We start from the raw sequence: 24,732 nt of genomic DNA on the forward strand, positions 1-24,732 counted from the left end.
CTGCTCTGCGCTAACTGCAAGGCTGCCAACCTAAAGTGCTGGGAATGCACCCAACAGTTAATGGAAAACTTTTGCCCTAATTTTTCTTAACTTTGGCTATTAAAATGCATTGGGTGCAAAAGCTTACTGCAGCATAGTAAACTGGTCCCTATATATTTTGTCACTTTTGTAATATTTATCAATGCACATACTTATAATTGTTATAAAGTGAGCCACAGGCACATATCAATCCAATAATTTGTATATCACGCCCACTACTTGGGTTAAAGCCAAAATGACACATCGGAGACTATTATTTGCCCACACATTTCTGTAAAGTCAGGAAATGTACCTGGACATGCATACGTGTATTCTCTGCTCATCTAATCTTTCACCCCAAGGCTGTCATACAGCAATTACATACTGAGCAGTGATGATTCCATGCATCAACAAGCTACAGTATGCAGCTGAACAGCACATTTTGTTCTGTATGGTGTTTTACATTGCCTGCAGAAATTATTGAATGGCATCTTAAAACATGACGCAGTTGAAACGTTTAGCTTTGGTAACAAACAGATAAAGAGTGCTACATTCTAGTTAAAACTTGTAGAAAAATACTAGTAGTTAACTGAAGTATAAAGCCCTGAGCCATGTGAGCTTATCTCTTTCATCTTAAACAGGCCGTGTTCCAGTTAGCATGGCTAACTTTTGGGCCTTTTATGAATGTGATAAAAACAAGCTCAAAACCTCAATATAAATACCTGTACAATTAATATAGCGCAAGGTGGTCTGCAATTTCATCATAAGCAAACACTTCAAATCAACAAAAATTAGAGACTCCTGATACTCTCTAGTAACAACAACAAGAATACTCATGCACAGCTCAGTTTAAAAATGTTGATCTTATAAATGATTTGCAATGTCAAATATGACAAAAGATGTTAAACCTCACATTGCCTGGCCTCAGTAGTAGATTTACAAATTTCCCATACAATACAAAGGAACGTCCTAAAACTGTGGGTCACAACCCCCCCCCCCCCCCCCTTGTTCTGCCCAGGGTTCACGTGCTTTCTGTGGTCAAGCAAATGAAGGTTGCAGCTGCAGAAAAAATGAGGAAGACTGCTCTACAGTTTTGCATATTCTCAAACCAGTGGATAACAATGGAGGGAAGGGGGAACACCACCTATAGCAGACTACAACATGGTAGCAACCTGGTAAGCCCCTTCAAACTCAGATGAATAACTGCACAATCAGAAAATATCAAATAGTTTCAACAAATCAGTATTAAAATGCTGATTTGCCATTCAAATGTATTATTCAACAATTAAGCAAAAATAAATATCTTGTCCTGAAACATGGAATGGGAGTGAGAAAGCAATAGACATATCATTTTTGACAGACAGCTAAAAATGTGCAAATGGTGCGAATATGCAATATAAATTATGTGCATTTTTCAAGCTTATAATCCAGTATTCAGGCTATTATGAGCACATTTTCCATGTACAATGTTTAAAAATGTTTTATTTTTATTGTTTCTTGGGGTTTTTGCAGCTTTGTATGGCCGTCTAGATCCCCTTTATAAGGGTATATTGCTGATTATAAATGTTAAATAAAATTAAGCATACCTCTTGAACTGAGCGGGCAGCTGGCTTGTCTTGATGATTGGCCAGTATTAAAAATGGCAACGTACATAACTGTGGATGCTGAAGAGCTGAATGTAGTTCATTTCTGGCAATTTCTAGATCATCTTCAGAGGCAGCGCTGTCCAGTACAAATATCACTCCTTGAGACCCCTGGTAGTAGCGACTCCAATATTTCCTAATATTGGCAGCCCCTTTCAACAAAACAACAAAATGAACAGTCATTAATAGTACACTGGTGATGTTGGTCTCTCAACTTTCCTATTTACATTTGTGCCTCAACTAAATACAGTAACTTCTTGACGAAGGCAGTTAATGGTTTGGCACTCGTGGGAGCTCCAGAGACCACAGATGAACTCTGTAAGGAGGTGAGATCAAAAGAATGCTGGGAGATATTGAGGCATATTTTCAAAGCACTTAGCCTTACAAAGTTCCATAGGTTTCTATGGAACTTTGGAAGGCTAAGTGCTTTGAAAATGAGCAGTCTCTGGGAGACCTGAACTGACAGGATGTGAACTAAAATTAAAATCAAACACTTAAAATGAAAGGAATGCTGATTGAGAACCTGTGGCACAAGTTGCCAGTGGAAATATCCAAATGGCAGCCAAAGCCAAAGCTCAGTCAATTGAATATCATTGTATTTTGACACATTTTGTCAAATAGTGGCAAAATATGACAGTGGATCATCCCCTCCCCAGCTTTCACCCAGTCTCACTCTCATTTGTGTAACCCCCCCCCCCCCCACCAGCCTTCACCCAGTCTCTCTCTCATGTAACCCCCCTCAGTCTTTACCCAGTCTCTCTCTCTCTCATGTAACTCCTCCTCAGCCTTTACCTAGTCTCTCTTGCTCATGCAACCCTCTCTCAACCTTTACCCAGCGGGCCATAAGTTGGACATGCCTGGTCTACACGAACATTCTGTAATCCAAGAGGCAATATACTTGCTGGAATTCAAGACGATGAATGAATGCAACTACTGTTAACATTTCTATCCTCTATGATTGAATCCATCTATTCACTTTTAGAAACACTAAATTCTGAAAATGACTGTCACTCATGTGGGTGCGCTTTAGAGTCATTATTAAACCAGCACAGCTAAAATGGTGTTCAACAGCTGCACTGGCAGGAAATGCAGCGTTCAGTCTGATAAAAAGTTCCTTTAAATCAGGCCAGGGCTGCAATACTGCTGTCATCACCTGGCTGGGTCTGCAGGTATTGATCAAAGGAATCTTTGTCTGAAACAGTTGACTTCTTTATAGCAAAGAATGTTTTATTATCATCATCATCATCGCTGTTATCTGCTTTAGAAGCAATCAAATCATGTGAAGATTGAATAGGAATCACATGAGGCAGGTGTCTTGACATATTGAAGACCCTTGTCCAAAGTGCTCTGTCAGTCCACCCTGTGCAAAACTTGGGACGCAGGATTGCTGCTGCAATTGCTTCTGAATCATCAAATAAATCAGAGAAGCGTTGATCAATTACATTTATGAGATCAGTCACAAGAGGCTTGCAAGCTGTTGTTGATGCTTTCTTATCAATGAGTGTCTGACAAAGCCTGGTAAGGAAGTAGGCCATGAACATCTTTTTTGATTGCAAGATGCTCAAAGATTGAGAAACAGGTTTCATTACAGAAACAATCACCCAAGAAAGTCAACTCACCTGCAGTCAAGTCTTGGAACTTGCAATTTAGTGCAAACAACATCGAATATATCTTCACCATGCCGATGGATCAATCAAATAAGTCTCTCAACTGCCATGTATACAGAGTTCCATCATATCTGGTTTGGTTTCTTGAGACCCAGCCCAAATGAATCAGTTACTTCATCAGCAGCCAATGGAGATCGTCCATATTTGTTCCAAAATCCTTTGCATTTGGCAAATGCACTCCAAGATATTTTCCTGTAGGCCAAACCACTTTCAGTTTTGTCAGCATCAGTAGTAGACACCAGGTTTAACGTATGGCAGGCATATCACTGATAACAAGGAAGCTCGTAGACATGATTTCCACTGGAGTTGAAAGTTCCATAGAAATCCAATGCCTCAACTTCTTTATCATGTAACTCATCATTTGCATCTTCATTCTCATCATCAGACTGCCAGACAAGCAGACTTTAGCTCTAAAGACGCTTTATTAATCCAGTGGACAGAAACTCCAATGTAAGATTTTCCATGGGATGACTAACAGTCTGTTGTGGTAGAGACATATGTGTGTTCACGAAGAACCGCAAGCAGCTTCATTTTCATCTCCACTGAAGAATCACAGATTTTTCTTTTTCAATGAGACCCGACTGATCACTGTTCTGTTTGGCTGGAGACCAGTAACCAGCTCAACAAATGCAGCAACTCCACTATTCTCATAGGCTGTGTTCTCTGAACAGCAAAATTGCTTGCTTAATGAGGTTTGCATTAGCAGAACTCTGTTCCAGTTTTTGTTGCTTACTTCTTTGGTTTATCAAGGAATTATATTTTACTTCTTGCCATATGTTGCCAGTTGGTGAGGATGAACTTTCTGCACATGTTTTTGAAATTTGATGGTGAATTAGCAAATGCTCGACATTCCATGTATTTTGGCGTGCATAATAAAGATACGACAATGACACTATTTCCATCTATACTTTTCAGTTTAAACATTAATGTCAATTATTGCCATGGATGTTCCATATTGTCAAATGACTCATGATTAACCTGGAGGAAGAAGAATTCAAAGAGAGGTGTATAGAGATTATGCTGTTATGTTGCTAGCAAACCTTTATTCCAGTTTCTGCTGCGTCATTTGGTTTACTGAGGAATCATATTTTACTTACAATTAATAAATTCAAAACATTATCCTTCCCCGTGTTCATTATAAAATATATCATATACAAAAATAAAAGTAAAAACGTATGTTTGACAAAGCAAAATATTCCCATATAATTAAACATAATAATAAAAAAAACATAACAAATGATAAACAACAAGTATCTAACCATGTTTCCCTTTTCTACTGGGGGCCACCACCCTTCCCTACCCCTCCATTCCTCCTTGTAGCCCAGCATCAACCCTGCCCTTCCCCTGGCATAATGGCATTTCCCCTCCCTTCCCAATCTGGCAATCCCCCACCCAGTGGCCTACTAGCATTACAAATAAAACTTTTCTTTTTTTCTTTTTACCTTGGCTGGAGTAGAGACAGAGAGAGCTAAGGGAAGCTGCAACTGTAGTGGAGGCTCCCGAGTCTTGAGCAGCAGGAAATAAGGCAGGGGAGAAGGGCTCACCCTTAGCTACCAGCCTGCTCAAAGCTTTTTTTTTTGTCCAATGTGAAGCCACAGTATTGAAAAACTGAAGATCAAGATAGGCAGTCTCCACTCTCTAGCAGGGTAAAGACAGAGCCTCAGCGGTTGATACAAACAACCTCGGGCAGGCTGTGAGGTCCCAGCAGTTGATAGGCAATCTCTGGTGGGTTATGGCGCCTTCTGTCTGCTGCATCCCACCCATTCGGAGGAGGCAGGATGCGGCAGAGAGAAGGCCCCATAGTCCGCTGGAGGTTTGCCTGTCTTCACTGCTGCAACCTTGTAGTCCACTGGAGGTTGTCTGTGTTAACGGCTATGGCTAACAGCTATGGAAGGGATGTTAAGGACTGCATGAGGGGAGGCAGAGTAATGCTATTGCTAGACACACGGAGTCAGGAAAGGAAAAACGGCAAGAGAGAGAGACCTCTTAACTGCTACAGCTGCTGGAGACTGAAGGCAAATTAAAAGGACCCCCATGGGGGGGAACAGGAGGGAAGATGTCAGAGCCATGTGAAAAGGAGGAGGGGGAAGGAAAATTTAGTATTTCAGCCTGTCACGACTGTGGTCATGACCCCACTTTCAGTCTCACCTTGTCTCCCGGCGGTCAGCTTCAGAGGTGGCTCCAGTCTGTATTTTCCTTGCATTGTTGCCTCTGCTACCACTCCTTTTGTGTTTGAAGCCTCACTCTGGTTTTCTGTGGGTTTCAAGCCTCACAGTGGTATTCTGTGTGTTTCAAGCCTATTTCCGGTAGTCATGATATCATCAGTGAAGGCCCTCACAAGGAAGGTGAGGACATTCATTCAGGGCCTTTGCAAAGCCAAAGGTCTCCAGGTTTGTCGGTGTGCTTATGTAGCACTTCTGCTCTGTTTCCTAGTCGGTGTACTTGTGTAGCGCTTCTGCTCTGTTTCCTAGTCGGTGTGCTTGTGTAGCACTTCTGTCTTGTTTCCTAGATAGTGTGCCTGTGTGGCACTTCTACTACTACTACTACTACTATTTAGCATTTCTATAGTGCTACAAGGCATACGCAGCGCTGCACAAACATAGAAGAAAGACAGTCCCTGCTCAAAGAGCTTACAATCTAATAGACAAAAAATAAATAAAGTAAGCAAATCAAATCAATTAATGTGGACGGGAAGAAAGAGAGGAGGGTAGGTGGAGTCGAATGGTTACAAGTGGTTACGAGTCAAAAGCAATGTTGAAGAGGTGGGCTTTCAGTCTAGATTTAAAGGTGGCCAAGGATGGGGCAAGACGTAGGGGCTCAGGAAGTTTATTCCAGGCGTAGGGTGCAGCGAGACAGAAGGCGCGAAGTCTGGAGTTGGCAGTAGTGGAGAAGGGAACAGATAAGAAGGATTTATTAATGGAGCGGAGTGCACGGGAAGGGGTGTAGGGAAGGACGAGTGTGGAGAGATACTGGGGAGCAGCAGAGTGAGTACATTTATAGGTTAGTAGAAGAAGTTTGAACAGGATGCGAAAACGGATAGGGAGCAAGTGAAGAGTCTTGAGGAGAGGGGTAGTATGAGTAAAGCGACCCTGGCGGAAGATGAGACGGGCAGCAGAGTTTTGAACCGACTGGAGAGGGGAGAGGTGACTAAGTGGGAGGCCAGCAAAAAGCAGATTGCAGTAGTCTAAACGAGAGGTGACAAGGGTGTGGATGAGGGTTCTGGTAGAGTGCTTGGAAAGAAAGGGGCGGATTTTACGGATGTTGTAAAGAAAGAAACGACAGGTCTTGGCAATCTGCTGGATATGAGCAGAGAAGGAGAGAGAAGAGTCAAAGATGACCCCAAGGTTTTGAGCTGAGGAGACAGGGAGAATGAGAGAGCCATCAACAGAAATAGAAAACGGGGGGAGCGGGGAGGTGGGTTTGGGGGGGAAAATGAGAAGCTCAGTTTTGGTCATATTTAATTTCAGGTGGCGTTGAGACATCCAGACAGCAATGTCAGACAAGCACGCTGAAACTTTGGTTTGGATGCAAGATGAGATATCACTTCTGCCTTAATTCATTTGTCTGTCTGTGTGCTAGTTAGCATTTCTACCTTAGTTCATCTGTCTGTCTGTGTGCTAGGGTTAGCACTTCTACCTTAGTTCATCTGTCTATCTCTGTGCTAGGGTTAGCACTTCTACCTTAGTTCATCTGTCTATCTGTGTGCTAGGGTTAGCACTTACAATTAAAAGTGCTCATGCTTGTCTTGTACTCTGTAATAAGTAAAAGTAATGAAATGTTTACTTAAGTATTGTAACGCGTTTCTTTTACTTTGTTACTATATAACACTGGCCGGGGGGGGGGGGGGGGGGGTCTTAGTTTTCAAACCCCTCAAGGGATCTGAGAGCTTGCAAACAATACTATTGTCTTAAGGGATTATCAGAATTTTGGCACAGTCTTCGAAAACTGATAGAGGCTAATGCGTTTGCTGTGCAAGTTCCTGAGTAGAAACCACAGTAAAATATTCATCTAGTAGTTTATAATATCTGGAAAGGTAGTCTATGCCAGGGGAACAGATAAATAAACTGGGAAAGGTAACTGCAGTGCCACCAGTAATGTAACCTGTTTTAAGGTTATGCCAGAGGGCTATATGTTACTAATCAGGAGCCGAAGGGTAATAACGCTCCGATTACATTAAGATTGAGGATGCCTGTGACAAGCAGAGACACAGGAGCAGTAATTAAGAAGCTATGATTAGGAAAGCTTTATAGGTTTTTGTAAATACAATTTGAATTAAGTTATAGAAACAGTTGTAAGTTTCTGTAGAAGTTAACTATACATATACTGTAATATTAAAGCCCATAGGGTCAAACAGCTAAGCCTAGGGAATGTTATTGTTGGTATCTGCATTATGGATTAGGTTGTGCAAAGGAATTCTATAGAAGATGTGGAAGTTGCTAATTAGAAGCCCATGGTGTAATCATGTTATCTTAAAATTGTACATAACAGCATGTAAACACTATATCGGTGTCCTGCCTCATTTATGAACATGGAAATTATTGTTGAGATCTTGAATTAGAGAGCAAAGCTAAAGGAACCAGTTTGTGAGAGTACAGGCAGCATACTGTATATCAAAACACTCATTCTTTGAATAGAAAGGGATCTTTATTCTAATCAAATTAAAAAAAAAATCAATTAAAAATGAATAATACAGAATGCACATTTAGAGGAATAAAATAAGTAGAAAACTTTGTCACAAGCCTTAAGGTGGTAGGTAACCAAATCCAAATCATTAGCTCCGACTTACGCCCACACAATATTCACCCATTCAACACTGGTGATAACAGATATTATTGCAACTGAAGGAAGAAAATTAAAAATTAACTGAATAAATTTCAGCAACCTTTATGTTTAGGAAGTCTATTCAGAAATTATGTTTGAAATATAATCAGTATAAACAAGTTATTTGATAAGTATTTATTTTATATTGTTTGCAATTGTTGACACTATTAGAAAATCATACAATACTATCATAAAAATAGAATGGCGGCCATTAGCTTGCCTGTAATTTTCTCTTTCAACCCTTATAGCAGAATCATGGTAGCAGTTTATTAACTGATATAGAAAGCATTTTCTGTTTTTAATAAAATTAGATTCTGCTTTACATTTTCTCACTTTCTACATGTTTATTATTTAAAGTTTACTATCCGTCACAAAACGAACTTTCCTATGACAAATTACAATGTTGTTCACAGTATCAGGACAAAATACTTAAGCAAAAATAAATACATACTTTTAATACTTAAGTAAAAGTACAGTGAAGAACACATTAAAAATGTACTTAAGTGAAAGTAAAAAGTTATCACCTACCATAACACTTTTTGAATACAAAGTAAAAAGTACTATAGCTACAATGAATGCAACTATTGTTAACATTTTTACCTCAACACTCTTGCTCTACAATTAAATTCACTTTGCTTTTAGTAAAACTAAATTTTGAAAATAACTGTCACTCATGCATGTGAGTGTGCTTATGAGTCATTAATCCAGTGTGGCTACAAAGGAGTTCAACAACTGCACTAGCAGGAAGTGAATTGTTCAGTCTGATAAAAAGTCCCTTCAAATCATGTCAGGCTGCAATATTACCAATGTCTTTTGGTACTGATCAAGGAAATCTGTCTGAAACACCTAACTTCCATATAGCAAAGAATGCTTTATTGTCATCTACATTGTATCTTCATCTTTGTTACCTTCATCATGCTGTCCAATTACAAAGAAGGTTTTCTCAAAGTTGGAATTAATGTCTGTTGTTATTTTAACAATTTTTCCTCTGATGGCAAGCTCTGTTTGAATATCTTTGAGAACTGATGCAAGAATGTCGAATGTATGGGAACCCTTCAGTCTTTAAGGCCAGATAAGCAGACTTCCTCTCCAAAGACTTATGATCCAATGGACAGTTATCCCAATGTAAGATTTTCTGCAGGATGACACATCTGTTGTGGTAGAGACATATGTTTGTTCACCTAAAACAGTAACCAGCTTCATCTCTGCTTCAAAGTGACCCAACTCATCACTATTTGGATGGAGACCAATAACTAGTTCAGAAAACACAGGCAACTCCACTGTTCTCATAGGCTGTATTTAATGAGCAGCAAAATTTAAACTTAGATAATCCACTGTTTGCGTGATGAGGTTTGCAATAGCAAAATCCTCTTCCAGGTTTTAGTGTTTCATTTGGTCAACTGAAAAATCATCACTTACGTCTTGCTTCCACTTTTACTTTTAACTGCAAGCATCAGATGTAACTGAGTACAAGTAGCAAAGATTGATGAAATCATTACTTCAGTAAAAGTAACAAACATTTCCTGTACTTCTTTACAAGTAAAAATGACAAAAAAACTTTCATTTAAGTACAGTAACTAGTTACATTTAATTACATCCCCCTTTACAAAGCTGCACGGTAATGCCGACACAGCCCACTTACTTTGAATGGGCTGTCGGCATTACCGCACGGCAACCGCTAGCATAGTTTTATAAAAAAGGAGGAGGGAGTTAGTAACTATACAACACTAACAAATTACATTCATTTTTAAGTTTTGCTATATCCTTTTAAGCAGGACCTGCAGGAAATGCAAAGAGATTCAGCATGTACCCTTCCCTTCCCCTGTCCATTCCTCCTCCTTTTAATATAGTAACATAGTAGATGAGTGCAGATAAAGACCTGTAATGTCCATCCAGTCTGCCCAACAAGATAAACTCATGGCATAAGATATGATGTGATACTACATATGTATACTTGATCTTGATTTGCTGAGATCCACCTTAGGAGTCAGGACCCAAGAAAAAGATCTAGGTATCATCATAGACAATACGCTGAATCTTCTGCCCAGTATGTGGTGGCGGCCAAAAAAGCAAACAGGATGCTAGGAATTATTAGGAAAAGGATAGAAAATAAGACAAAAGAGACAAATGCCTCTGTTTTGCTCCATGGTGCGACCATACCTTGAGTATTGTTTGTAATTCTGGTCGCTGTATCTTAAAGATATAGCAGAATTAGAAAGGTTCTAACAAGGGCAACCAAAATGATTAAGGGGGTGGAACTTCTCATTTGAGGAAAGGCTTAGGAAGTTAGGATTCTTCAGCTTGGAAAAGAGATAGCTGAGGGGAAACATGATATAGATCTACCCAATACTTACTGGTGTAGAACGTACATAAGTACATAAGTAATGCCACACTGGGAAAAGACCAAGGGTCCATCGAGCCCAGCATCCTGTCCACGACAGCGGCCAATCTAGGCCAAGGGCACCTGGCAAGCTTCCCAAACGTACATTCTATACATGTTATTCCTGGAATTGTGGATTTTTCCAAAGTCCATTTAGTAGCGGTTTATGGACTTGTCCTTTAGGAAACCGTCTAACCCCTTTTTAAACTCTGCTAAGCTAACCACCTTCACCACGTTCTCCGGCAACGAATTCCAGAGTTTAATTACGCGTTGGGTGAAGAAAACCTTTCTCCGATTTGTTTTAAATTTACTACACTGTAGTTTCATCGCATGCCCCCTAGTCCTAGTATTTTTGGAAAGCGTGAACAGATGCTTCACATCCACCTGTTCCACTCCACTCATTATTTTATATACCTCTATCATGTCTCCTCTCAGCCGTCTCTTCTCCAAGCTGAAAAGCTCTAGCCTCCTTAGTCTTTCTTCATAGGGAAGTCATCCCATCCCCGCTATCATTTTAGATGCCCTTCGCCTTGCAACAGTGAAGTCGCCTTTCACTGTTGCAAAAAGTACAAAGACTAGGGAACACCCAAGGAAGATACATGCTACTACTTTTAAAATGAACAGGAAGAAATATTTTTCACTCAACAAATAATTGAGCTCTGGAACTCGTTGCCAGAGGATATGGTTTTCAGTGATTAATGTACCTAGGTTTAAAAAAAAAAGGTCTGGATAAGTTCCTGGAGGAAAAGTACATAGTCTGCTACTGAGACAGACATGGGGAAAGCCACTGCTTGTCCCTGGGATTGGTAGCCTGAATCTTGCTAATATTTGGGATTCTCATTGGTCTGACCCAGTATGGCTACTCTTATGTTCTTAACATTCACCAAAAAATGTTTGCTAAATATAGATGGCTGTGTCAGACTGGGAGCGGATGAAAAAAAACCAATTACCAAAACAGGCCTCAAAGCTGAAAGAGTCCAAGTTGCCTCTTCAAAGGCATCAACTCCATACAGAGTCCCTAGTTATTATCATAGTCCTCTTTTTAAACAAACCTAAAGAAAAAAGGAAGCAAGCCAAAAAACTCCACAAAATCAAAACCAATGGATAAAAATAATTGCTCCCCCCCAAAAAAAAAAATGGAGTAAGAACTGCCAAAAAAGCTTACAGTCTCACACAGTCCTCAAAAAAAACAATGACAATTGCTTAAAATCACATCTGAAATCACACATGCAGACAGCTCTACCCAGATACATTCGATCAACTAGTGAATACCTTCCCTTTAGGAAACTATTGAAAACCCATCTATTCAAACAGATTTACCCAAATGACTTGACCTACCATAAGCAAACATAAGCAACCCATCCATTTACCGGTTCATCTAATCATTAACAACAATGGCTCAGAAATGACCTCCTACCAATCTTCTTACCCTCCATGCTCCTCTCCTACCTCTTCTTCATCGCTCCACTTCCTTACCTATCCCTTCTCTCATACCTCTTTTATCCCATTTACCCTTGTTCATTTGTCCTACCACATACCTCCTTTGTTGATTCAGATACTACAGATTGTATTCTCTTGTTACTATGTAAGCCGCAGTAAGCCTGCGATGAGCGGGAAAGCGCGGGATACAAATGTAATAATTAAATAAATACCTACCAACGTTGCATCAGGGCATGCTAGGGAAGTAAAATTTCTAGATGTAATCAATGATTGCTTCTAGGAGCAACTGGTCCAGGAACCAACGATAGGGAGGAGCTATTTTGGATCTAATCTTTTGTGGAATGCGGGGCATAGTATGAGAGGTAATGGTGTTGGATCCACTGGGAAACAGTGACCATAACGATCAAATTTGAACTGATATCTGGAGTAAGGATATTAAGGAAATCTATTTTAGAAGCTTTTAATTTTTGAAAGGGTGACTATGACAAAATGAGGAAAACGGTTACAAAGATGATGAAAAGGTTCAGCTGCAAAAGTTAGGCCTTTAAATCAGGCGTGGACATTATTTAAAAATACATTGTGGAAGCCCAGACTAGATGTATTCCACATATTAGCAAAGGTGAAAAAAAGAGCAAACAACAGCCAGTGTGGTTAAAAGGTGAGGCGAAAGAGGATTATTAGAGCCAAAAGAATATCCTTCAAAAAATGGAAAAAATATCCGAATGAAGAAAAGAAGAAGCAACATAAGCACTGTCAAGCCAGATGCAAAGCACTGATAAAGAAGGCTAAAAGAGAATATGAAGAAAAACGTTTGGTATGGTATAAGTGCAGTTTTGACATACGAGTATTTTCTTGAAGTATAATACCCTTGTTTTAGCCTTTTTTTGTGTGTTTAATTTGTTAGCAGACTAGATTTTTGTTTAAAGTACATATTTTCCGTTTTTCATGCTGTTCTTTAAATGGTCATATGCAAATGACATCACTTTTTTTGCATATTTAATAGTGTTCTTAGACTTCTTTGAACTACTATTTCAGAAGGCTGCTATTTAGAAGAAAGCTGTGATGTCCTTGCCTCCTGGTTATTGTTCTGCAACGATGCATGCAACTCTTTAGCTGAAGCTGGTCTATGTACTGCTAATACTAAACTTTTTAGGTTAATATTTTTTTTTGCTTTAGTTATGCAAATAGAACCATTATTTCAAATCACTGTGTCTAAATTGCACACCATTTGTGACATTTTTATTGAATGTGAAGTCCCATTTTGTATAGAATGTCTAGCCAGGGATTGGGATGTCCAGATCAGGACATTTCCAATTCCCTAAAGGCCCCTTTTTACAAAGATGCGCTAGCATTTTTAGTGTGCACTAAATGATAAGACGCCCATAATATTCCTATGGGCATCTTAGTGTTTAGCACATGTGAATTTTCAGCCCATGCTAAAAAAGCTAGGTTGCCTTTGTAAAAGACCCCCTAAGTATTTTACAAAAGGCTCTGCTGAATGAAGAGCTGTAAAATATGTATAAAGACACCAGGAAACAAACACATATTTGTTGGCACATCCAATGGCAACAGCTTTCACAAAAAAATATATATATATTTTGAAAAAAAACAGCGCCACCAAGCAGGGCTTAGCATGTGTTAAGTGCAGATCTTGCAACATACATGTATTTTTCACCACTTTTTATATACAGTGGGGGAAATAAGTATTTGATCCCTTGCTGATTTTGTAAGTTTGCCCACTGACAAAGACATGAGCAGCCCATAATTGAAGGGTAGGTTATTGGTAACAGTGAGAGATAGCACATCACAAATTAAATCCGGAAAATCACATTGTGGAAAGTATATGAATTTATTTGCATTCTGCAGAGGGAAATAAGTATTTAATCCCTCTGGCAAACAAGACCTAATACTTGGTGGCAAAACCCTTGTTGGCAAGCACAGCGGTCAGACGTCTTCTGTAGTTGATGATGAGGTTTGCACACATGTCAGGAGGAATTTTGGTCCACTCCTCTTTGCAGATCATCTCTAAATCATTAAGAGTTCTGGGCTGTCGCTTGGCAACTCGCAGCTTCAGCTCCCTCCATAAGTTTTCAATGGGATTAAGGTCTGGTGACTGGCTAGGCCACTCCATGACCCTAATGTGCTTCTTCCTGAGCCACTCCTTTGTTGCCTTGGCTGTATGTTTTGGGTCATTGTCGTGCTGGAAGACCCAGCCACGACCCATTTTTAAGGCCCTGGCGGAGGGAAGGAGGTTGTCACTCAGAATTGTACGGTACATGGCCCCATCCATTCTCCCATTGATGCGGTGAAGTAGTCCTGTGCCCTTAGCAGAGAAACACCCCCAAAACATAACATTTCCACCTCCATGCTTGACAGTGGGGACGGTGTTCTTTGGGTCATAGGCAGCATTTCTCTTCCTCCAAACACGGCGAGTTGAGTTCATGCCAAAGAGCTCAATTTTTGTCTCATCTGACCACAGCACCTTCTCCCAATCACTCTCGGCATCATCCAGGTGTTCACTGGCAAACTTCAGACGGGCCGTCACATGTGCCTTCCGGAGCAGGGGGACCTTGCGGGCACTGCAGGATTGCAATCCGTTATGTCGTAATGTGTTACCAATGGTTTTCGTGGTGACAGTGGTCCCAGCTGCCTTGAGATCATTGACAAGTTCCCCCCTTGTAGTTGTAGGCTGATTTCTAACCTTCCTCATGATCAAGGATACCCCACGAGGTGAGATTTTGCGTGGAGCCCCAGATCTTTGTCGATTGACAGTCATTTTGTACTTCTTCCATTTTCTTACTATGGCACCAACAGTTGTCTCCTTCTCGCCCAGCGTCTTACTGATGGTTTTGTAGCCCATTCCAGCCTTGTGCAGGTGTATGATCTTGTCCCTGACATCCTTAGACAGCTCCTTGCTCTTGGCCATTTTGTAGAGGTTAGAGTCTGACTGATTCACTGAGTCTGTGGACAGGTGTCTTTCATACAGGTGACCATTGCCGACAGCTGTCTGTCATGCAGGTAACGAGTTGATTTGGAGCATCTACCTGGTCTGTAGGGGCCAGATCTCTTACTGGTTGGTGGGGGATCAAATACTTATTTCCCTCTGCAGAATGCAAATAAATTCATATACTTTCCACAATGTGATTTTCCGGATTTAATTTGTGATGTGCTATCTCTCACTGTTACCAATAACCTACCCTTCAATTATGGGCTGCTCATGTCTTTGTCAGTGGGCAAACTTACAAAATCAGCAAGGGATCAAATACTTATTTCCCCCACTGTATAAAGTGCTGGATTTTAGAAAGGTAGATGTACAAGAGGAGCTAATGGAGCAGTAAGGTGAGTGAAGTAATTCTTTGTTTGGACTTTTTGAAATGGTATCAGGGCCGCCGAGAGGGGGGGACAGGGGGGACAAAAGTCCCCGCGCTGCCACAGTTCGGCCCACCCGCTGTCCGTCGCTCCCACAACTAACCTGAAGTGCCTTCATCTTCGACGCAAGCAGCAGCAGCAGCAGGGCAGGCCACTCCTTACTTCCTTGTCCCGCCCTCGCCTGACGTAACGTCCGCGAGGGCGGGGCAGGGAAGGAAGGAGAGGTCTGCCCTGTTGCTGCTGCTGCTTGCGTCGAAGATGAAGGTGCTTCAGGTTAGTTCAGAGGGCCTGGCACTGGCAGCGGGTGGAGGGGGGCCCGGCGACCTCGGGTGGGGGGGGGGGGGGAGTATCTATAATGTCGAAGAAAATATTATTTACAAGTGTTGGAATGTGTCTGGAGAGTTCATAGTCCAAAAGGTATAAATAAATATTCAAAATATTCTTACTGTTTGAAAGGCTGTCTTCCATTCATTGTCCAAATCCTGCAAAGATGGTATACCCCACTCAGATCAAATTTTATAAAGATCTTAGCTGAAGTGAGGCACTTCAATGGCTTACTGATTAAAGGATAGCAGGCATTTGCTATGGGCTATGAGTTATTCAAAGCTTACTAGTCCACAGAAAGGAATAAGGATCCATTATTCTTTGGTACAAAGAAAATGGGTACCCCTGCAGATGAAGTAGAGGGCTAGACAAACTCCTTTTCCAAGTTCTTTCAGGTACCCCACAGTGCTTGTAATTCAGGTTCTGAGAAAGAGTATATTCTCCCAAAGCCTCTCAGTATCTTGTTGAAAGACTAAGGATAACCACATAGAGTAAGTAGTGGTTAAGTATGAACTGTTATCTTGTTGAAAAAGAATGTTGTATATTCACTAAATACCTTAATTCTGAGTTTCGTCATTGTTCCAGACCATAGAAAAATGTTTCTGAAGGATATTTTTAGAAAATAACTGTGCTATAGAAACTAGTGATAACCAAATTATGTCCAAAATCATGATATTTAGCCATAATGGAATAAGCTGCTTCAATGTATGTGGGGGAAATTTTCTACAATTCTCCTTCCACAGGGTCCACTATCATCTCTTCAGATGGAACTCCTTATATCTGAATTCAACTAGTATTTTGTGAAAGGTTGTTTATCAACATTCGTTCCAACCCCACTTGCACAATGGGTCCTAAAATCTTTACAGTACTGCCACCCAGAGTCCAACATTAATTATCCTTTAGTCTTTCAATTTTGTTCTGTAGTTCAATTTTTAATTCATCTGACCATGGACCTTGTACACCTTTAGATAGTAATCTGGGGTTCTTTATGACTGTGGAGCTCCATCCATCCACTCTCAGTCTACAAATGTAAAAACCTAAGGCTACAAATAACTCTATACGGAAGCAATCATACTGATAAGATCACCCCAACAGCAAACTGAAAAATCATTTACAAATTCATAAACAGACTAATATCTAAATATGTACAGGTCTTTCTTATTGTGCTTGATGTGAGGGTTCATGAGTCAACCATCAGGAAAAAGTAATGAATGATGTTCATAGGAGGATAGCTACCATTTTCCTCTAAAAAGAAATCTGCTGGTAACACTAGGCTCACCAAAGAGCATCTGGATGGCCAAAGCAATTTCTAGAAGATTGTTCTATAATGAGATGAATTGAAAAAACACTCTTTCAATCACAATAAACATTATCTAGGGAAAACCAAACACCAACTTCCAAAGTAAGCGCCTTATCCTGACTGTTAAACATAGTGGTGGAGGTACGATGGTATGGGCCTGCTCTGCTGCATCAATAGATCTAGATGCCCTGCCATCATTGATGGAACCATGAATTCTGGTTTAAGTCAGACAGTTCTCTAGGAGGATGTCAAATCAACTGGCTGAGCTAAAGCTGAGACAAAAGTGGATCAGGCAGCAAGACTACAGAACAGGTGAAGAAGAGATTTTATGTTCTACACTGTCAAGTCAAAGTCTTGACAGAAACCTTACTGAAAGGTTATCTTCAAGACTGAAGGCAACCTTACTGAAAGGTTGTCTTCAAGACCTGAAGGCAAGGAAGCCCTCAACATCACAGAGTTAAAACAGTTCTGCATAAACCCTCCTGCTGAGCTGATTGAAAGTTACAGCCATGGAAGACACTTTTAGATTGAATCAGCATCAAGCACCCTTTCCCCTGCACTGGTATTCAGCACCGAAAATGAGTTGCAGTGGTTCGCATCACAAGTAGGCATGGTTACTGAAGAGGAGCGCTGTCGAGAGTGCTAGAATGCCCAGGTTATCGCAGCAGGAAAGAACTCCAATTCAACAGATGGCAGATTTATCAGCTAGTACACCAAGCTCTGGAGGCTTGGGAGACTGTTTATCTTTGCAACAAGCTCTGTCAAGTGAAGTTAATCTGGAGTCTTTGAAGACCCTTGATAAGACCTCAAAATATCTCCTTGGTGTGGGAAGCTGTAACATCTCTGCATGTTGCAATTATCTCTTTGACTAAGGTGGTTATAGCTTCTAGCTCTAATGCTACAAATACTGATGATAAAATACGCAGACACAACTTCAAAATGTTAAAGAGAAGATGCCTGAGATACATAAGGTGCATTCAGTCCTGGTTAAGACAAAATAATTATACAAAGATGGACTGAGAACATGGAAAATTCAGAGATATTTGAAATTGTACTTCTTTTTTCAGTTCATGTCTTTAAGAAGTATTTTGAAGAAGTTGTGCTAATTCCTAAGGAGGTTATACCCAAATTACTATTTCTTCGAAGACTAAGGGAGTTATTTACTAAAGCTTAGTTCGAGTTATCTGCAGCAGGGCCCAAAGGAATAAAATGGGCCCTGCTAAAGATAACTCGAGCTAAGCTTTAGTAAACAACCCCCTAAGTATTTTACCTTCAGAATCTAATTAAGGAGCTGACCATGTTTTGAATTTAGAAGATATCTCTCAGGACAGTTTAAATTTAATGAACTTTTTAAAGAGATCTGTAACTGAAGTTATTAGTCATGCAACGCTTCTTGTGACCTTTGTTTTTCCGCAGGATTGTGACCAAGTTTATGAAATTGTTTTTTCACCACAGACATGAGCTCTCTCTACAGGACAAAAAAATGTGGGTTTTTCCAGAATTGATTAAGCCAATGCAAGAGCACAGAAATTTCTAATCAGTGGCGTACCAAGGGGGGGGGGGGGGGGGGTGGGGGTGGGGGTGGTCCGCCCCGGGTGCACACCGTGGAGGGGGGGGGGTGCCGTGCACTGGTCAGCTTCGTTTGTTTCCATGCTCCCTCTGCCCTGGAACAGGAAATAACCTGTTCCGAGGCAGAGGGAGCATGGAAACGAACGAAGCTGACCGGCGCGCGGTACCCCCCCCCCCCCAGCGGCGTGCACCCGGGGGAGGGGGGTTCTGTCGCCCGTGGGGGGGGTTCGCTGCACCCGGGGGGCGGGGCACATCGGCGATCTGCCCCGGGTGTCAGCCCCCCTAGGAACGCCACTGTTTCTAATCAAACAAGTGTTGGCCCTAGGTGGCATATTCTTCTTAGGATTTCCTTGCAAATGTGTGATTTATTCCTCTTTGAAAATTTATTTATTTATTTATTTTTAACCAGAGCAATTGAAATTTTTTTAGATGCAAAGAGATTGGAGAGTCCTGTGCGAGCTGTTGAAGATAGTAATGTAAGGTTAGAAGCTTTAAGTATTAGATAATGTAATAGTTTTCTTTAGATTTGTCTTTTAGTTATTTTCCCTTAAGCTTCAGGGAATTTTTTGCTCTCTTGGATCTCTTTTCCAATTTGTGGTCTATGTAGCATTAGTTAATATCTTTGGTTTATTTATTTACCTTTTTATCACTATTATTTTATGAAAGTGCTTTTCTGTCGCAAGTGTAATACTTGTAAATTTTGTTAAAAGGCAAATTAAAAAAAAAAGAAAAACTGGATGCGCTAACGAGAAAACTCTTCAATATCCATGAGGTTATGTATAATAATCAGTGCATGCTAAGACTGTATATTTCCAGAGCTGAAAGAGTAATGGGTCTCACAGAAATAGATTATACCTATCGAGCTACAATCAAAGGCCTCCAGGCTTATTTAACTGTGTCATTAGATTCTGTAAGAAGGAGCTGGAAATGGTTACTCATTTTTGTAGCTGGCTGTGACATTCTGATGGCAGAAAATGTCTGTACAGAAAAGCACAACAAGGTGGTGCATCTCATCCATTGGAAACTTTCTAAACACAACATTGCTATACCGGAAAAGCAACGGGATCATAATCCTAAAAGAACCACATAGAATGAAGAGGTTGTGATCACCTGGGATATCCCCATTCCAAAAGATAAGCTGAGTGCCAGAAAACCAGGCATAGTGCTGAAAGAGAAAAATAACAGAACAGCCTTGATTATAGAGGTGTCATTTCCAAATGATTACTCGGTGAATCGTGCAGCGAGAGAAAAGATCTTTAAGTGTCAAGAAATGCAGTCTAAGACCAAGAAAAAGTGGCAGAAGGATACAGAAAAAATTGCCCATTGTTTTGGGTGCACAGGCTTCTTTAAAAAGGATTTCGAAGCACACTTAGATAAATTGTGTATACATATAACATCTAATGAACTGCAGAAGGAAGCTCTCTTTGGCACAATGCAAGTACTTCTGTGAGCATTAGCGATAAATTTGAGAGACTGAGATCATATACACCGCATAATCTGGTTTAGGAGTGAGGTTCATTACTGTTATGGTATGTGCAACAATAACCTATTTGGAGACATTGCCCCCAGAATTTCCAAGCACACCTGGATAATTTTCCTATACTCGTAACATCTTATGAATTCCAGAAGAAAGCTCTGTTTGGCACAATGCAAGTACTACGGTGAGCGATAGCATTAAATTTGCGAGATTGAGGCATACTCCACTTACCCTGGCTTAGGAATGAGGCTCATTACTGTCATGGTATGCACAAAAATAACCCATTTGGAGACATTGCTTCCAGAACCATACTGGGGCTGAGAAAACAATGAAGAGAAGAGGCATATTTATTTAAAGCATTACCCACACTATCCTACCAAATCTAGGTGGGTTTCTACAGAAACATGCATAAAAATCAACAAAAACAAACAAAACTGAGACAGAACAAACAAATGATAATTCACACATTAAATTCTCCAAAATAAAAAAGTCTGAGCTCCACGTCCATCAAATACATACACATTTCAATCAAGATATAGAATAAGCTTGATCAAACAATAAGTCTAGAGCTGCTTTCTGGACTATAACAAAGTCAATTCATCGTAGTTCGAGAAGTAAGGAGTTCCATAAGCAGGCACCCTCAATATAAAAGATGGATGAACAACAGATATCTAATCTAATTTGTTTAAAAGAAGGTATGTCAAGTCATAGTTTATCTCCAGAATATAAAGAGCGGAGAGTCAGTAGATCCTAAGAACAGAAGGAAAAGCAAGAGGGGCTACATTGTTCCAGGCTCTGTAGACTATACATAGTGCTTTGAATTTAACCTGTCATTGGACAGGCAACCAATAGAGGATTTTCAAAATAGGAGTATGTGCTCAGTGTGAGAGACCATAGATCAAATGGTCTGTAGAATTTTGAGCTACTTAAAGTGCCTTGATCAAGTAGTTAGGAACACCAAGATACAGAGAATTATAATAATCCAATAAAAGTAATACAAACTCCTGAAGATCAGTCCGAAAGTTACTTTCAGAAAGGAGACTTAAGATGCCTAAACAATCAAACTTTTAAGAAAATGTTTTGTAGAACACTATTAATCTGATATTTGAAGGACAGTGAAGAATCAACCAATATACTTATGAATTTGCATTTTTGAAAAATAGGAAACTCCAAATCATCAACTTGAACCATAAAAGAAACTTCACAAGCATTATCATAATTAGATAGAAATAGAATTTTTGTCTTTTGGGCATTCAATTTGACTCTATTTTCTCTCATCCTTCACCATTTGAAGACACATCGCAAGAAATTTCAGATCATCGAAAACAGATGTTGGAATTTGGAAATAAAACTGAATGACATCTGTATAGTCGAGAATGGACACCAAAATAGGACAGCACATGACAAATCAAAGTCATGAAAAGATTAAAAAAAAAAACACAACAGACAGTGCTAACCCTTGAGGAACTCCAGCAATAATGGGAATCCATTCCGACTTTTCAGAATGGATCCCATTATTGCTGGAGTTCGCACAATAACTACAATTTGAAAGAAATAATTTGAACCAGTTCCAAACATTCCAAAATCTTTTATGCAACTAAGCAAGAGATTGTGGTGAATAGTGTCAAAGAATGCTGTGATGTCTAAAATATCCATAAAATGTTGACTACCCAACTCAAAACCAGCTCAAATAGAGTCAGATACACTGTTTCAGTCTGAAACCTTATTGAATTATATCAAGGGTAAATATAAATCAGCCACACTCTCCAAGGAACATTACACCTCATATAAATTAGATCCAAGGGGCTGTAGCAACTCTTTCTATAATGTAGCTGTCTGTCAGTTTTTTTGTGAAGTATATTTTGTGACTGTTTTCCCATACTCTGCCTAGCTGTAGGTGGAGTGTAAAGTTTTTAAATTAATGAATAAATAAAAATTAATTTGCCAAAACAAGTTTCCACATGCAGTGAGAACGTATATGTGTTTTGGTCTCATAGCACATGTAGCCTTTTGTGAAGAGGGAGAGCAAGGACCCTGGAAGAAGCATTCTGATTTGAGCCATTTGTCAGTTCCATTAGCCATTACCACACACCCAGATATTCCTCCTAATTAAGCAGTAATAGGAAACACTGTATGACAGCAAGCATCCAGAATCCAGTTCCATCATTAAACCTTGACAGGCATTCAGACAAGCAGAAAAAAAATAAGTGAAAATCCACCTACCCGCAAAGGAAAGCAACCATTAGGATATACAAAGAAGAAAAAGCTCTCTAAGCAACTAGATAGGCAAACAAAGAAACACAAGTGGCAAATACGCAAGTACAGTGGCAAATACGCAAATAGTGTGGAAAATAAAAAGTGTTACTCCAAGAACTGTACTTGGATAAGCCCAGATACATGAATGATTAAGGAATGGTGACTTGAAACCCATAGATGAGAGACTGCAGCCCAGGGCAGTGGATTATGGACAAGCTTTCTTGAACGCAGATAATGTCTTTGTCTTCACCACCTCCATTGGGAGGCCGTTCCATCAACATGTATTTCCCTAGGTTACTCCTGAGTCTGTCCACTTTCATCTGCATTATATGCTCCCTCATTGCAGAGTTTCCTTTCAATTAAAAGACTCATCTCCTGTGCATTTATGCCATGGAGTATTTAAAAACATCTATCATAGCTCCCCTCTCCTTTCTTGCAATGAATATATATTGAGATATTTAAGTCTGTCCCATTAGGTTTTTTGAGAAAGACCATTGACTATTTTAGCAGCCGTTCCCTGGACTGACTATCTCGTTTAAATATTTTTGAAGGTGTAGTCTCCACCAGTGGCGTAGGAAGGGGGGGGGGCGGTCCGCCCCGGGTGCACGCCGCTGAGGGGTGTCGGCTCCGCGCTGGTTCACTGCCCTCTCTGCCCCGGAACAGGTTACTTCCTGTTCCGGGAAAGAGAGAGCAGTGAACCAGCGCGGAGATGACACACCCCAGCAACGTGCAGTCGGGGCGGATCGGCCCTCCCGCCCGTCCCTCGCCGCAGGCATGTGCTCCGGGGGGGGGGAGGTGTGTGCTCCAGCGGGAGGAGGGTGCGCCATGCTGCACCCGGGGGGGGGGGGGGTGCGCAGCGGTGATCCGCCCTGGGTGTCAGCTCCCCTCACTACGGCTTGTACAAAGCACTGTAAATGAGGTCTAACTAGAGACTTATATAGAGGCATTACAGCCTCCTATTTACTGCTGACCATTTCTCTCCCAATGCACCCAAGCATCCTTCTGGATTTCAGTGTCACCTTTTTCTACCTGTTTGGCCACCTTAAGATTATTACATGCGATCATCCCCAAGTCCTGTTCCTCTTTCATGCACAGAAGTACTTCACCCCTTAACAGTACCGTTTCCCTGGGTTTTTTAAGCCTAAATGCATGATCCTGCATTTTTCAGCATTAAATCTCAGCTGCTAAATTCTAGACCAAGCTTCACTGGGTCTTCCTTATGTTATCCACACCATCAGGAGTGTCTACCCTATTGCAGATTTTGGTATCATCCACCAGGCAATCATTCAGCAAGATTGTTTACAAAAATGTAAAAAAAAAAAAAAAAAACCTTATACCTATTGAACCACACCATCCGGTGATCACACTACATGCTAGATGATCACCCACTATAAACATCAGAAACACTCTCCCCATTCGTTGTATAGCCCATCCCACATGGTTTCCATTACCAACCCCTAGAGCAGCTCTCACTGTAGAGAATGCAGGATCCCTTTCAAAAGGGGATCCTCCAATCAACATTTGGCATATTAAAATCAACTATTAGTAATACTTTTCGTTTTACAGCTATCTTTTGAATTTCTTCAGTTAAATTTCTGTCCATTTCTTCTGCCTATGAAGGAGGCCTATATCAATGTAAGTAGAATTCTGTTCCCTCTTTCCAGATCAACCCACAGTGTTTCTTCCTTACCATGTAAGTCCAGCAATTCTTTAATATTATCTTTACTTTAAATCTGTTTTATTTGCATCTCAAGCAACAAAGCACGCAAAGGTAATCCAAAACAAAGTCATACTCAATTTATGTTAAGCTCCTTGTTCATATATCAACAGTTCTCGGTTTCTTTAGAAAAGCTCTCAAAGCTTATCTAAATCCCCACACAAGAGGCCTTAATTCTTATAGCCTCTCATCTTGCTAGCTAAATTTTCCTCATTCCAACAGAATCAACCTAGAACCCTTTTCTATCCCCCCAACTACTTTCTTTCTTGATCCATCAGAGTCATGTTATGTTTTATCATGTCTTCTATTCCACCACTTCCTCCACAGTTCAGGGAGGAATACATCAACAAAAGACTGAACCACTGCATCCAAAATAGAACAACTATACTATGACACAGTGAAACAAAGAATACATAATGATCAATAATTAAGCTTCAAATTTGAGAAGCCAAATTTGTGAAAAAAAAAGAGCCTTTAGATTTTTCCTAAAATTTAGGTAATATCTGCAGGCCCTAAGAAATAAAGGTAATGAATTCAAATTTCTGCCATTTGGTATTGTAATAATGCAGTAAAATGTTTAACTAACTTGGTAACTTTCAGAAAATGCAACGGGAACTGATTCTGGGTGTTATATCATGAAGAGGTGTTGTGCAGCAAGGGAGCCTCAACACAATATACTATCAAAGATAAGGTGATCAAAATTGCAACTTACTCAAAATAAGGCTCCAAATTATCTGGGCTAATGATTGAA

The 24,732-nt window shown here is 40.3% G+C and overlaps 1 protein-coding gene across 2 annotated transcripts in view; it reads right to left on the bottom strand.

The window, feature by feature from the left end:
• The window catches only part of ARL15 (ADP ribosylation factor like GTPase 15), a 723,318-nt gene that overhangs the window by 353,699 nt on the left and 344,887 nt on the right, over positions 1-24,732 (bottom strand). For both annotated transcript variants that reach the window (XM_030193124.1, XM_030193123.1), the window contains one exon: positions 1,605-1,813. In XM_030193124.1, the coding sequence (XP_030048984.1) occupies positions 1,605-1,813 (209 nt within the window). The remainder of the gene's footprint in view (positions 1-1,604; positions 1,814-24,732) is intronic.

The sequence above is a fragment of the Microcaecilia unicolor genome, chromosome 2 (assembly GCF_901765095.1).
Source record: "Microcaecilia unicolor chromosome 2, aMicUni1.1, whole genome shotgun sequence".
NCBI classification, from domain to species: Eukaryota; Metazoa; Chordata; class Amphibia; order Gymnophiona; family Siphonopidae; genus Microcaecilia; species Microcaecilia unicolor.